Source organism: Mugil cephalus, chromosome 21 (genome assembly GCF_022458985.1).
Source record: "Mugil cephalus isolate CIBA_MC_2020 chromosome 21, CIBA_Mcephalus_1.1, whole genome shotgun sequence".
Taxonomy (NCBI): Eukaryota; Metazoa; Chordata; class Actinopteri; order Mugiliformes; family Mugilidae; genus Mugil; species Mugil cephalus.
In genome coordinates this window covers 2294385-2308739 of record NC_061790.1, presented here as the reverse complement: position 1 = coordinate 2308739, position 14355 = coordinate 2294385, and the positions used below count along the sequence as shown (strand labels likewise).

The following is a 14355-nucleotide window of genomic DNA, read 5'->3' as shown; positions in this document are numbered from 1 at the left end:
TATTGATCCGATATTAATTGATTAATTCTTACAATCTACTTTACATTTATGAGTGGTGCCCCCATCGACGAGTGCAGTTTTTGGACTTAACTGTTTAGCAACATATCTCCCCTACATCACTGAATGCCTGCCTCTTTATAATCCTTACTACTTATAGTATGGGTATTAAATCAATGATCAGAATAAGATACTGCATATATGAACAGAACTATCTCCATAACCAAGACAACATGTTCACAATCCTGTTGATGCCTATTGATGTTGATATTGTGGACATTATACAGAATACTGGAAGTTGTATGACTGCTTTCAAATAAAACAATATAATATGCATAGCAGAGAAAGGTTTACTTAAGTCTCCATCTTTATTATTGAATGAATACTTCCAGGTAGACAGTGTAACATAGAAAGCATTTACAACAGAAAAGAGCAGTTAATTGATCAATATAACATTTTATAAAGAAATAGGTTTTGACTTCTGACTTGCAAAAGAGCAAAAAAGACACTGTACATACATGTACAATATAAAATGTTATTATGTATACATGTTAAATAGAGTTATTTATGTATAGAAATTGATTAGAATACAAATCAAATGTAAAAGTTGTAAAACTTCAACTTCAAGAATAATTTTGTTTTCAGACACATTCCTCTTACACATATTGATACAAACCACATTGAGAAGAGGTAAAAACTATATTATTCCAACTGCGTTGTTTTACGTTTGATAAAACACTTTTACTGAAGTATGATCACTGTTAATAATGTATGAATGAGTGTTTCGGATTGATCAGGAAAAACTCTCAAACTACCAAAACCAATAATAAGTTGCTTTAAGTATTTAATTCATTTATTTGTTCCAGTGGGTTATTATAGCATAAGAACAACTTCGGCAGCAGTAGCTCAGGAGGTATAGTGGTCGTCCAGTAACCGAAAGGTTGGCATTTCGATTCCACCCTATTCCTAGTCTATCCATTGTGTCCTTGGGAAAGACACTTAACCTATCCATATCTCTTCCTGGTGCCTACTGAGGTAGTTTACCACCACCAGGGTGTGACTGTGTGAACGAATGAATGCATAGAATTAGAAGTGAACATAAACATTTGAGCTTATGAATACTGAATTTGATAGTACTTCACAGCAGGGTTAGGGTTCAGTAGGGTTAGGGTTAGAAAAAGCATTGTTTTTCCTGAAGTTTTCTCTGTGTACTGCCTTAAAAAATCTAACACTAACCCCAACCCTAATAGTTGATGTGCAGCCTCCTTCTCTCTGTTACCAGGGCTAGCATTTCCCTTTTCAGATGCTTGATGTATTGCTACTAGTTTGTTGCAATGACCCACTGGTTTCCTCACCTGTCTTCTAGGAGTTATCCATGTTCTTATTGTGACATTATCAGTGACTACTTGACACGATGCTTAAAGCATCGTGACACCGCAGTTAAGTTGGCAAGTTGATTAGACTGATATATTTGTTATGATAAACTGTCCTTCAGGGTCAGATGATGGCTGATTTACAATTACAAGGTCGTGGAGACTTCTTAAAGGTTCTTAAACTGCTCCCTCAGCAACTGCATTCAGTCAACAGTGTGTTTCTTATTTGTCTATAGCTCACAAATAGACACAGAGGAGTTGACCCCAATCCCAAATCCAGGGTAGAGAGGGTCAGTGAATGTGGAGTGGAAGGTGTAGAGAAAAAGTAGTTGTTCATTAAAGACTTCATAGAAGGAGATGGTTCCAGCAGAGTAGTTCACATACACTGCTACTCTGTTAGATGCACAGGAGAACAAGAATGGAAGCCCTATTTCTGTTTTATTGTGACAGACAGAGTAACCCTTCTCAGAGCACTGCAGAGTCCAGGACTGACTGTTCCTCCCAGAACAATACTCTTCATCCTTTTCTTTCCTTCTGAGCTTCTTATCCGTCACTCCTACAAGCACATTTCCCTCCCACTCAACCTCCCAGTAAGAGCAATCAGTCAGTGCATCTTCACACAGAACCTGAAAGTGGTCAAATGTCTCTGGAGCAACTTGATGTGTCTGATTCTCTTTTAGTACCTTTGCCTTTGCGTTGTTGTCAGACAGCAGGAGGTCCCTGTTAGCTGTGTCTGGATCCAGTGAGAGTTTACAAGCATCTGATTGAGAAGACGCATATTTATTTATTTACTTATGATAAATCAGCGTTAGTGTCCTGGGTTTATTAAATGTAAATTAAGTGTTACTAAAACAAACACACACTTACACTTTCTCGGACCAGGTTTCATTCTCTGCTCTCCACCATGGTCCACCCTGGAGAAAGAAGAAGCAACCATACCACAATGTTATCCTGAATTGTGAAAACAGTATGTCGGTTAATATTTACTGGATAAGATTTCTTTATTACATGTGGAAAAACGTGTTAACTGTTGTCGGTGCAACAAAGAAAGAGTGTGTGTTCTTGTTGTGTCTTCATACTTGAGTGTGTCCAGTCTCCAGTCTGGATTCTCTTTTATACCAGACAGAAGCTTCACTCCTGAGTCTCCTAGATGATTGTAGCTCAGGTCCAGTTCTCTCAGATGGGAGGGGTTAGAGGTCAGAGCCGAGGCCAGAAAAGAACAGCCCTCCTTAGTGACCTGACAACCTGACAAACTACACACACACACAAACAAACTAGTCTGGCATCAACGGAACAGACGAGCTACTGATGACCATCAATCATTTAATACACTTTAAGTCACAAAAATATAAGGGGAACGTCTTAAAACTAGACAAATGCGCAAGACTGGCAATTATGGTCCAGTACTACATATACTGATTTTACTCAACGAGAAATAGAAAACTGCATCAAAGCAGTAGAATGAATTCTCTCTGACAAATCTGTCAATCTAGCACATGAAAGTGTTCTAGAGTTGAGACTTCAAATATTTTAAACATGATAAACTCATGACTCCTGACCTGAGAGTTTCCAGTAGACAGTGTGGACTCTTCAGTCCATGAGAAAGATGCTTCACTCCTGAATCCTTCAGATTGTTACCACTCAGGTCCAATTCTCTCAGACAAGAGGACTGGGAGCTGAGAACTGAGGCCAGAGCTTCACAGCTTCTCTCTGACAGGTTACAATCACTCAACCTGAAAAGACATAAGTGAGGATAATACAATCAGTATATTAAAAAGTGGGAGGCACATATACAATCTGTTGTAATTCCTACACCATTCACCTGATTTGGATGTAAATACCCTCAAATTAAAGCTGAAAGTCTGCAGTTAAAGCACATCTTGTTTCATTTGAAATCCATTGTGGTGGTGGATAGGGCCAAAAAGATTAGAATTGTGTTGATGTCCCAATATTTATGGACCTGACTGTAGCTCCAGTATGTCTGCACTTAATTGTAGATATGTATTGTTCTCACAACACAGAAGGAAAAACACAATCATTACAATTGATCTATAATGTCTTACTGTTCCAGTTTCCTTCTGTTCCATTTCCATTAGTCATTTAAATTTTGTAAATATTGTACTGTTCAAAAGGTATTTTGCCAATTGTCTACAATATTCCTTTGCCGATCAGAGTCATAGAGGTAATGTAGACAACAGTCAGTTCCTATCTGTTATCTTGGGCTTCAGGTAATATCCCTGGTTCTCTAGATCCTGTTCACAGTCCACTTCTAAGATTGACAAATTGGATATCCTTAAATCACTGTAATCACTGTAATCTATGGTACTATCATACATGTAGCATGAAAACATATTTGTTATTGATATGATGTGTAAACTTACAGAGCTCTTCTGGAGGCCTTGATGACTGGCAGCATCCTGAGCAGAGCATCTTCTGGAGCAGAAAACTTCTTCCAGTTAAACACATCCAGATCTTCTTCTGATGACAGTAACGTAAAGACCAGAGCTGACCACTGAGCAGGAGAGAGATTATTTCTGGTGAGTCTTCCTGAACTCAGGTACTGTTGGATCTCCTCTGTTAGTGATTCATCTTTCAGTTCATTCAGACAGTGGAAGAGATTAAGGCTTTTCTCTGGAGGAAGATCCACACTGATCTTCTTCTTGATGTAATTCACTGTATGTATTACAGAGTTTTCTTTGTTTCTTCCCTCTCTCACCAGTCCGCGTAGAAGACTCTGACAGGTTTGGAGTGAAAGACCGAGGAGAAAGCGCAGGAACAGATCCAGGTGTCCATTTGGACTCTGTAAGGCCTTATCCACAGCACACTGGTGGAGACGATCCAGGTCAGGTTCAGTTTTTAACGTGTTGTATTTCAGAGATGATGTTTGAGCTTTTCCAAGCAGATTGACATCATGATTAATGAATGTCATATGAACATAGAGAGCAGCCAGAAACTCCTGAACACTCAAATGGATGAAGCAGAACATCTTGTCCTGGTACAGGCCTCTCTCCTCTTTAAAGATCTGTGTGAACACTCCTGAGTACACTGAGGCTGCTCTGATATCAATGCCACACTCTGTCAGGTCTGATTCATAGAAGATCAGGTTTCCTTTCAGCAGCTGATCAAAAGCCAGTTTTCCCAGAGACTCAATCATCTTTCTGCTCTCTGGACTCCAGAGTGGATCTGTCTCAGATCCTCCATCATACTTGACCTTCTTCACTTTGGTCTGAACCACCAGGAAGTGGATGTACATCTCAGTCAGGGTCTTGGGCAGCTCTCCTCCCTCTCTGGTTTCCAACTCATCCTCCAGAACTGTAGCAGTGATCCAGCAGAAGACTGGGATGTGACACATGATGTGGAGGCTTCGTGATGTCTTGATGTGGGAGATGATGCTGCTGGCCTGCTCCTCATCTCTGAACCTCTTCCTGAAGTACTCCTCCTTCTGGGGGTCAGTGAACCCTCTGACTTCTGTCACCATGTCAACACACTCAGGAGGGATCTGATTGGCTGCTGCAGGTCGTGTGGTTATCCAGAGGCGAGCAGAGGGAAGCAGTTTCCCCCTGATGAGGTTTATCAGCAGCACATCCACTGAGGTGGACTCTGTGACATCAGTCAGGATCTCAGTGTTGTGGAAGTCCAGAGGAAGTCGACACTCATCCAGACCGTCAAAGATGAACACAACCTGGAACTCTTCAAAGCTGCAGATTCCTACTTCTTTGGTTTCACTAAAGAAGTGATGAACAAGTTCCAACAAGCTGAACTTTCTCTCTTTCATCACATTCAACTCTCTGAAAGTGAATGGAAATATGAAGAGGATGTCCTGGTTGGCTTTGTCTTCAGCCCAGTCCAGAGTGAACTTCTGTGTTAAGACTGTTTTCCCAATGCCAGCCACTCCCTTTGTCATCACTGTTCTGATTGGTTCATCTCTGTGAGCTGATGGTTTGAAGATGTTTTCACATTTGATTCTATTTTCCAGTTCATCTTTCTTCCTGGAAGCTGCTTCAACCTGTCTGACCTCGTGTTCATCATTAACCTCTGATGATTCTCCCTCTGTGATGTCAAGTTCTGTGTAGATCTGATTCAGAAAGGATGAGTTTCCTGCTTTAGCAATCCCCTCAAACACACACTGGAACTTCTTCTTTAGATTTGATTTGAGTTCATGTTGACACAGTCCAGAAGAAGTTCCTGAAAGAATAAACGAACAATTAAATAAACTGTAAATGTCACAGTAATATTGAAGTGCTGCTGCTGCTGCAGTTTCATCCTCTGTTAAAAACAGATTCAGCCATTTAGTCAAAGAAAAATATTTTTGTGCACAGTTCAGAAAAAAATCATATCTATCATTTATAAAGTGTGGAATTTTCTACATTTTTGCAAAGAAAAGTAAAAATACTCAACTCCTGAAACTTTACAAAGAGAAACCAATCAAATAAATGAAACAGAAATGCTATAATTCTACTGTATTGTACTTATTTATGTATTAGGTATAAAGTATGCCCTCATTTGTTCATATCTCTGAGTTGCCAAAGCATTGTTTCCGGTGTGTGTTGTCAGCTCCTTGTAACTAAATGTTTGTGGTAACAGCTGATCAGTGTCTATAGCAGCTTGGAGGAATCTGATCCCATTCATCAAAACAGAACCACTTTATTTCTGAGATATTGGTGGTTTTCTCTCATCAACTGATGCTACAACATTTATATTGGATTATTGTGTTCTTGGCCTCACTGTCTTCCTCCATGACCCAGTTTCCCTTCACAATCAGCTCACAGACTCATGTTGTGCCATTTTCTTTTAGAGTTCACTGGTAGAGTTCAGAAATCACTGTTCCATCAATGATGCCAATCATTGTCAAGGACAGTTTCCTTTTTGCATACATTCTGAAGCTTTACTTACAACCTGGTTATGATCCATCAGCACAAAATGTAAATACTCATTTACACATTTTTCACCGGTCCTAAGATTTTGTTCAAAATTGTACTAATAAATTTTCCAAAATACACAAGTTTAATATTTCAGTTTCGGTTGTTTCATTCTTCCGCTGAGTCATTTTTATGTAGAAATGTAGAAAAAGGCATAGTGTACTGTATATAAATAACACAGGAAATTAAATGGAAAAGTCAAAGTCAAAGTCTCTTACTACTCAGCAGACAGTCAGCCAGCTCCTCTTGTTTTATTTTCCTCATGTAGTGCAGGGTGATGTTCAGAAAAGCCTTTCTGATGATGCTCCTCTGTCCTTTCTCTTCACCATCCACCTCGTCTTTCTCCCTCTGGCTCTTTAAGGTTTCTTGGTCCAGACTCAGAAGATGCTGAAAATTCTTCAACTCATCGGTCACAAAGCTGACAATGTTCTCTTTAAGAATCTGGAACAACATATTAAAATCAGTTTTATAGTTATGTCCACATACAGTAAGGCCCAGAAATATTTGGACAGTGACACAATCATCATGATTTGGGCTCTGTATGCCACTAAATTGACGTGAAATGAGACAACTGTAATGCAATACTTTTAGGTTTAATTCAAGTAGTTCAATGAAAATATCCTATGAAACGTTAAGGAATCAAATAAAGTCTCCTCATTTAAGGGGCTCAGAAGTAATTTCACAAATTCATATAACCATGATTAAAATGTTATTTTCATGTATTGTTGAGAACCCATCACAGGTGCCTGAAGTGTGGAACCAATTTACATCACCAAACGCTGGGTCTCCTCCTTTGTGATTGTTGCCCGGTCTTCAGTTGTCTTCAGGTGTTGTTTGTTTGTGCCTTAATTTTTGTGTCATGCAGCTGAAATGCACTCCCTGTGCTCTATTTTTCTCGAAATTTGGCCACTCCTAATATTTCACCTATCTCTCCAACAGATTTGGTCTTTTTTCAGCCTAAGGATGGTCTGTCGTACTTTCACTGAGATCTTACTTAAATGATGATGCATTAACTAGGGAATAGCCCAAACAGCCCATGTAATAGCTCTTGAGTCAACTGTACTTTTAGTCATTGAAAGAAAGGCAATCACATATTACAGCGTTTTAGTTCCTAAACTCTTCCTCCAAATTTGATGTAAACACCCTCAAATTACAGCTAGGAGTCGGCACTTTAAGCCCGTATGTTTTGGTAAACAGGTAACATAACAAAACTTGTGTAAAAGTCCAAATATATGTGGACCTGTCAGTTAGTTTTGACACAGACACAATTTTATTTAGTTTTACAGCTCAAGCCTTATAGAATAGGTCTGCGATGGCCATCAGATCACACACACGCGCACACAAAGAAACCTAAATAGTTACCTTTCCATTGGGCCACTGTCAATATTAACTTTAGTCTGTGTCAAGAAAGTCCAGCGAATTATTAAACACAATGGTTTAGAAATGAAAATAAATGAAACAATATGGGAATAATTAATGACATGAAAAGGTAAGAAATATTGATGAATAAGTATTTGTGCTTTCCTATAACATTCCTTGTATCTCAAATCAAATTTGAGATTATACTATTTGTTCTCAGGCCTTTGACAGGCTGGAGACCTGTCCGGGGTCTAACAGGCTTTGTTGACAAGACAGTCCAACAAACTTGTGGAAGGCTTACATCCTTTGGGCAGCTGTTACAAGCTATCTTGTCTGTGTATAACCTAAGAGACATCTGTGTCCATATCCATGGCACTGAGTCAAACATGTTTACACTGGGTTTTGGACTCTACAAAGGCTGCCCCTTATCTACGCACTTATTTATGATATTGATGGATAGATGCTCAAAGTGTAGCTTGTTGTTTAGCAGCTGGTTTTATACACACCATAAATATAGAGTCCAGATGCATTTGTTGCTCCTGAGTAGACTGAACCCTGGGATCCTCTGCACTCTGCTGAACCCTGCAAACAAAATTATATAGTAATTAATAAAAAGGAAATATAGTGCTATCTAAAAGGTTGGACCCCATTTTACCTTCCGAACTGCCTTAATTCTTCATGGTCATCCAACAAGGTGTTTGAAACATTCCTCAGAGATTTTGGTCCATATTGACATGATAACATCACACAGTTGCAGCAGATTTATCGGCTTCACATCTATGATGAGAATCTCCTGTTCTACCACATCCCAAAGGTGCTTTATTGCAACTGGTGACTGTGGAGGCCATTGGAGTACAGTGAACTCATTGTCATGCTCAAGAAACCAGTTTGAGATGATAAATAATAAATAATGACACATTTTATTTATAATGCCCTTTTCATCAAAGGATCTCAAAGGGCTACAGAATAAAAAAAGAAAACAAAGAAAAAAAAACAAGATAAGAAGGTTTAAAACGTTTAAAACGTCTTAGATGGAGAATCAAAAGTTCTGCTAAAGAGAAATGTCTTAAGACCCTTTTTGAAACAGTCAGTGGGTTGTGGTGCCCTCAAGGTGTCAGGGAGAGCTTTCCACAAACATGGGGCAACAGAACAGTAGGCCCTATCTCCCATGGTCTTAAGTCTGGTTCTGGGTATATGGAGGAGGTTTGAGTGAGTGGAGCAGAGGGAAAGTGGTGTGATTTTGAGGGTCCCTTGTTCTTTCACTCAAAGAAGTTCTTTGAGGTAGGATGGGGCATGTCCATAGATGCATTGGTGGGTGAGGAGGGAAACCTTGTACTCGATCCTGGTGGAAACATGAATCCAGTGGAGTGAGTGGAAGATGGGGGTAATATGCTCATGTTTACGCACTCTCATCAGGATTTTTGGATGTCCTAGAGTCTCTGTGGGCTTTTGGTATGATATGAGCTTTGTGACATGGTGCATTATCCTGCTGGAAGTAGCCGTCAGAAGATGGTACGCTGTGGTCATAAAGGGATGGTCAGCAACAATACCCAGGTAGGCAATGGCATTTAAACCACGCTCAGTTTGTACTAAGGAGCTCAAAGTGTGTCAAGAAAATAGCCCCCACACCATTACAGCACCACCGCCAGCCTGAACTGTTGATAGAACGGATACAGACTTGTCAGACCAGACAACGTTTTTCCAGTCATAATGACCTTTTGGCTCCTAACAGTGTCTATACACTTGGCATAATAATATACTGGCCTCAGTAGTTGGTTTAGTTATGAATAAGTTGCAAAAATGATTATAAGAAGACTAGTGGGCGAAGTAAATGTTGTTTTTTTTAAATGTTTTAAATGTTTGTTTTTTCCAAAAATGTCTTCTATTTAAATAATATTGTAGTATGTGTCCTACATTCTGGGATTTTAGTCAGCTGAAGACTCAATAGGTTCTTAGTCAATCATGGGTAACCTGACAGAGCTGTGATTGTCACAGATTCTCCTTTTTGGGTTAGGGTTAGGGTTATGGTTAGGGTTAGTAGGCTTGGAGGCTTGGAGGCACGGGTCCAGACTTGTCTGCTGTGAGTGAATCGGTGGCCAGGTTAAGAGAGGTCCTGTGTGTCGTTGAGTGTGTGCATTTCTGACAAAATGTAAAACAATGTCGAATCAACCTCAACTTTCACAACCGTCTGCAGTACCTCTGCAAACTTCCTAGGGGTTGTGGACCCCCTCTTGAAGACCTCTGTTGTAGAACACAATGATTGGGGGGATGATTATGTTTGTTTTGTTTGTGTGTTTGTTTGTTTCACGAAAGCTCTGCTCTGATCACCTAGAACATCCATTGTGTGCTCTTGAGCTGCTTGAGACAATTCACAATTTATGTACATATATTTCTCATGTTGTATTTTTATACTTTATGTTACAATAAAATTAGTTTCTGTTGCAATTCATTACTTACCTCATACTGTGTACAATCCTGTGCAATATACTACTACAAAATACTTAAGGTTTGTCATTCAATACTTGTCATACAATCCAATTACTTTTTGTTGCAATTCGTTACTTTTTGTATATATGCCAATACTTGTATATTCTTTGTTCTATTTTTTTTAATTCATTATTTCTCTTTTACACAGTCCACTCTTTATTCTTGTTACTTTTCTGTATTATGTATGCTGTTACAAAGGGCAATTTCCCCATTGTGTACAAATAAAAAACAGATTCTATTCTATTCTATTATGTGTGTCTACCAGACTGATTGTATGTGGATATGATTTGGAGTGACTCTGGGAGACATATTCTTTTCAGGTACAGAAGACTGAGGGAGAAGGTCATTAGTGCAGTTTCTATGCTGTGGTGGGTGGAATGGAATGAGCCATGATTCTGACCTCTTTTACTGTTCTGGACCACTTCACTTTCTCTGAGGCATCAGATTTATTAGTATTTGTATAAAAATCCTTCCCATGGCGTGTACAATTTGACAGACAGAAATAATACCTTTATGTGAGTCATCTTGAATTAAATAAGACTTAAAAACTGTTATTGAATTAGGTTGACTTACTTAGTTTCTGAAGCATTTTTCTTTTCAAAAGAGACAGGTTCAGTCTTGAATGAGTCACTCTTCATGGACACACAGCTGGGTGTAGGAGAGTCCGTCCTCTCATGTTTCTCTGGCCTTCAACACAACACATACAAATGTTTAATTATTATTGATGAAACTAAAATTATTTGAATGCTGAACTCTGTAATGAAGAACAATGTACAGTTACAGTCCCTGGATTAATTTCATTCTCCTATCATATTTTAGATTGCTTTAAATTATTGTGAGTTATGGCCAAAATCCAAGTGGGTGTTTGTGACAAATTTGAAAAAAAATCTCTAAGCATAATGAGCCTTATGTAAGGGAAGACAGAAATAAAATAAATAAATAAATGCCCTTTGACTTACTTAGTTTCAGAAAAACGTTGTCCTTTAAATTCAAGTGGTAGCCCCATGGACCAGTCACTCTTCATGGACACACAGCTGGGTGTAGGAGAATCCGTCCTCTCCTGTTTCTCTGGCCTTTAACACAATACATACAAATGTTTAATTATTATTGATGAAACTAAAATTATTTGAATGCTGAACTCTGTAATGAAGAACAATGAACAGTTATCGTCCCTGGATTAATTTCATTCTGCTGTTTATGCCTTTTGACTTACTTAGTTTCAGAAGAACATTGTCCTTTAAATTGAAATGGTAGCCCCATGGACCAGTCACTCTTCATGGACACACAGCTGGGTGTAGGAGAGTCTGTCCTCTCCTGTTTCTCTGGCCTTCAACACAACACATACAGATGCTTAATTGTTAATGGTCAAACTGAAATGATTTGAATACTGAACTCAGTAATGAAGAACAATGTACAGTTACAGTCCCTGGATTAATTTCATTCTCCTATCATATTTTAGATTGCTTAAAATTATTGTTAGTTATGGCCAAAATCTAACTGGATGTTTGTGACAAATTTGAAAAAAAATCCCTAAGCATAATGAGCCTTATGTAAGGGAAGACAGAAATAAAATAAATAAAAGCCCTTTGACTTACTTAGTTTCAGAAGAATGTTGTCCTTTAAATTCAAGTGGTAACCCCATGGACCAGTCACTCTTCATGGACACACAGCTGGGTGTAGGAGAGTCCATCCTCTCCTGTTTCTCTGGCCTTCAACACAACACATACAGATGTTTGACTTTTTCTGAAGAGACTAGAGAGACTTTGCATTCATAAATACACAGGATAAGATGTTACAATCCCTTGTGCCATGATCTGAGGCAAAACACATTTAGAAGCCCAGTCCAACTGAAAAGCCAACCAGCGGGCTTACAGTCAGCAACCAACAAGAAGACACCAGCTAACTAACCTAGCCAACAGCAGGTAAGAAGTGATGGGATCTGTGAATACACTTCAATAAGTGCATTTCAACCAACAATCAATGTATAGGTTTATAAACAGAGAGTCTGTCCTCTCTGTCCTCACTCTGATCCATGACAGAGCCGACACCTTAACACAAACACAACACGTCATTCTATACTAATGGATGGATGCCAAACTGCAAGACTAAAACATCAATTAAACATAAACATAAGACCAAGCAGTAGTTGACCATTTGCAATGACTTAGTAAGTTATTAAATGACAGTATCACCAGTATTGTCTTATTTTACATTGAAAGTGTTGTATATTGATGTGCTGAAGAAAGAAGTGATCACCACTGACAAGTCTTCTTTTGCATTTAAAAAGGTTTATTACAAGAAAGAACAATGTTAAAAACTCTTGCCAAATCTGAGAGAGCTTCTGGACAATCACCGAATTCCCTCTCCTGTTCAGCTCCTACAGTCTCCTTGTATACGGTTCTCATCCCCAAGAACCCCCGTTCATAAACAAAGAAAACTTCTCTCTTTATGTCTAGTTATTTTTACGAGCTAACATCTGGTAAATAAGCTTTTAACCTTTAAACTTTGTACACATTCCCCAAACAAGAAAAAGACACAGGAAGAGGGACACAAGAGAAAAACAACAAGACCATATACTACAAAAGCAAAAGTGATTTAAACAACAAAGTAAAATATAGAGACAGAAGTTATTTAGTAAGTAGTTATTTTATATCATGCATTTCATGATTCCTGTTTTTAGATGAATGCTTCCAAAATTACATGTGAAGTTCCTGTTCAGTTCCTACTGTATTCCTCAAAGTAACAGAAACACTTGTCAGTTCAATAGTTCTACAAACCACAGTCTCGTGTGGCTGTGGTTTAGAGCTGGACTGTTACCTTAGACTGGAGATATACAGCGAGTAATGATCGTATTAAATACAGGCAAGAGATGGCTGTTGCTGTGGATGATGCATGCAGAACTGGGGGGTGTGTTCTACTGTTTTAAATGTCTTTGGGAATGGTCGGCGGTAGTGGTTTGGGAGGGTTCGTTCAAAAGGGAGAAGGCCTGGGGAACAAAACTGCGTAGGTATCTGGTGGTTCTAGTCCTGATGGACCTGAACCTGCGACCTGACGGGAGTGCTCTGAACAGGGAGTGAGCAGGGTGTGATGGGTCCCCCACTATCCTTCTAACCCTCTGCCTTGATCTGACAACGGTACTTTTAAACAGTGCTCCTTTACACTTCAAATCCAGAGTTGTTCCTCATACTATTTCACCCTTAAATCTACAAGTATTTTAGTAACATTTACATGTACATTAGTATTGACATGTACTAATGTTAATGTTAATGTGCATAGCTTTAGTGTTGATCCTAGGAAGCAAAAACGGTGAAAACTGCTGATGTATATTTATATTATATATACAGTATATGTTATGAAACTGTTGACTCTATTGAAACGGACCTCAAATTTCAAGAAGTGAGAACATTCCCTCGTTCTTTCACATGATTTAAAAGGGAACTGAAACATGTGTCTCATGATTTAAGGTATTTGCAGTGAAACAGACTGCATTAAGCAATCATTGTTTGTCCCATATAATACTCTGGTAAGAATTCGTTGTCTGAGAGAGACAGAAAGGGGGCTCTTTTCCATGTAATACTAGTCCAATCGTCCATTCTTTAGGTCTTCCCATTGGTTTTTACCATGTAAAACCTTCTCAGAATGACTGAATTGTCAAAGATCAATCTAGTTAATTAATGGTTTGTTTGTTCTGGTCAAATTTATTTGAGTGATTCAATTGAACTGCAACACCCCAATTAAAAAAAAAAAAAAAAGAAAAAAGAAAAGAAAAGAAACAAGACAAAAACAATGAAAGTAAAAGCAAATGTAACGAAGCTCCAAGTACTTACAAGACAGAATAAATGTTGAACATTTTTAAATTATCTGTAGTTTTCATTTTTTCCCCCCATTTTAACTGTAAAATGTAGGCAACAAATCCTTCATAAAGATATGGTTTTGAGAAATACTTTCAGTTACTTACTTACAACCAGAACCAGTTCAGTATCTCATACTTCAGTTCTTACATTGCTTTTCATATTTTACTTACCCAGACTCTTCAGATGTCATCTACAGAATTCACTGTTTTTCTTGGTTCCTGGGTTCTGTGAGACCAGTTGTCCCGATGCCTTATATATGCGTTATAACTACAGAGTAACTCCAAAACAAATGCACCGTCTTTGTCAGGCAATTTCACTTCCTCTGTCTTCATTTCCTCCTCCTCATCATGGTGTTTAATTACTGGT

General features: G+C 38.6%; 1 protein-coding gene across 1 annotated transcript; it reads right to left on the bottom strand.

The window, feature by feature from the left end:
- Positions 1 to 346: 346 nt before the first annotated feature.
- On the bottom strand, positions 347 to 14268 carry LOC124998666 (NACHT, LRR and PYD domains-containing protein 4E-like). Its single transcript, XM_047573118.1, has 12 exons — positions 14160 to 14268; positions 11731 to 11844; positions 11349 to 11462; positions 11095 to 11208; positions 10709 to 10822; positions 8155 to 8230; positions 6508 to 6730; positions 3752 to 5555; positions 2930 to 3103; positions 2450 to 2623; positions 2238 to 2284; positions 347 to 2130 (listed from the first exon to the last, which is right to left on the bottom strand). Exons 1-12 carry the CDS (start codon positions 14177 to 14179, stop codon positions 1601 to 1603), a joined length of 3504 nt encoding a protein of 1167 aa, XP_047429074.1. The 5' UTR covers positions 14180 to 14268; the 3' UTR covers positions 347 to 1600.
- Positions 14269 to 14355: the final 87 nt, after the last annotated feature.

Excerpts from the sequence above, each read along its gene's own strand:
- LOC124998666 (XM_047573118.1), bottom strand. The coding sequence starts at position 14,179 with ATGACATCTGAAGAGTCTGG. Across the intron at positions 6,731-8,154 it reads ATCTGGACTCTATATTTATG|ATTCTTAAAGAGAACATTGT; the intron begins GTGTGTATAAAA and ends ATGTTGTTCCAG. Across the intron at positions 2,131-2,237 it reads GAAACCTGGTCCGAGAAAGT|ATGCTTGTAAACTCTCACTG; the intron begins GTAAGTGTGTGT and ends CTTCTCAATCAG.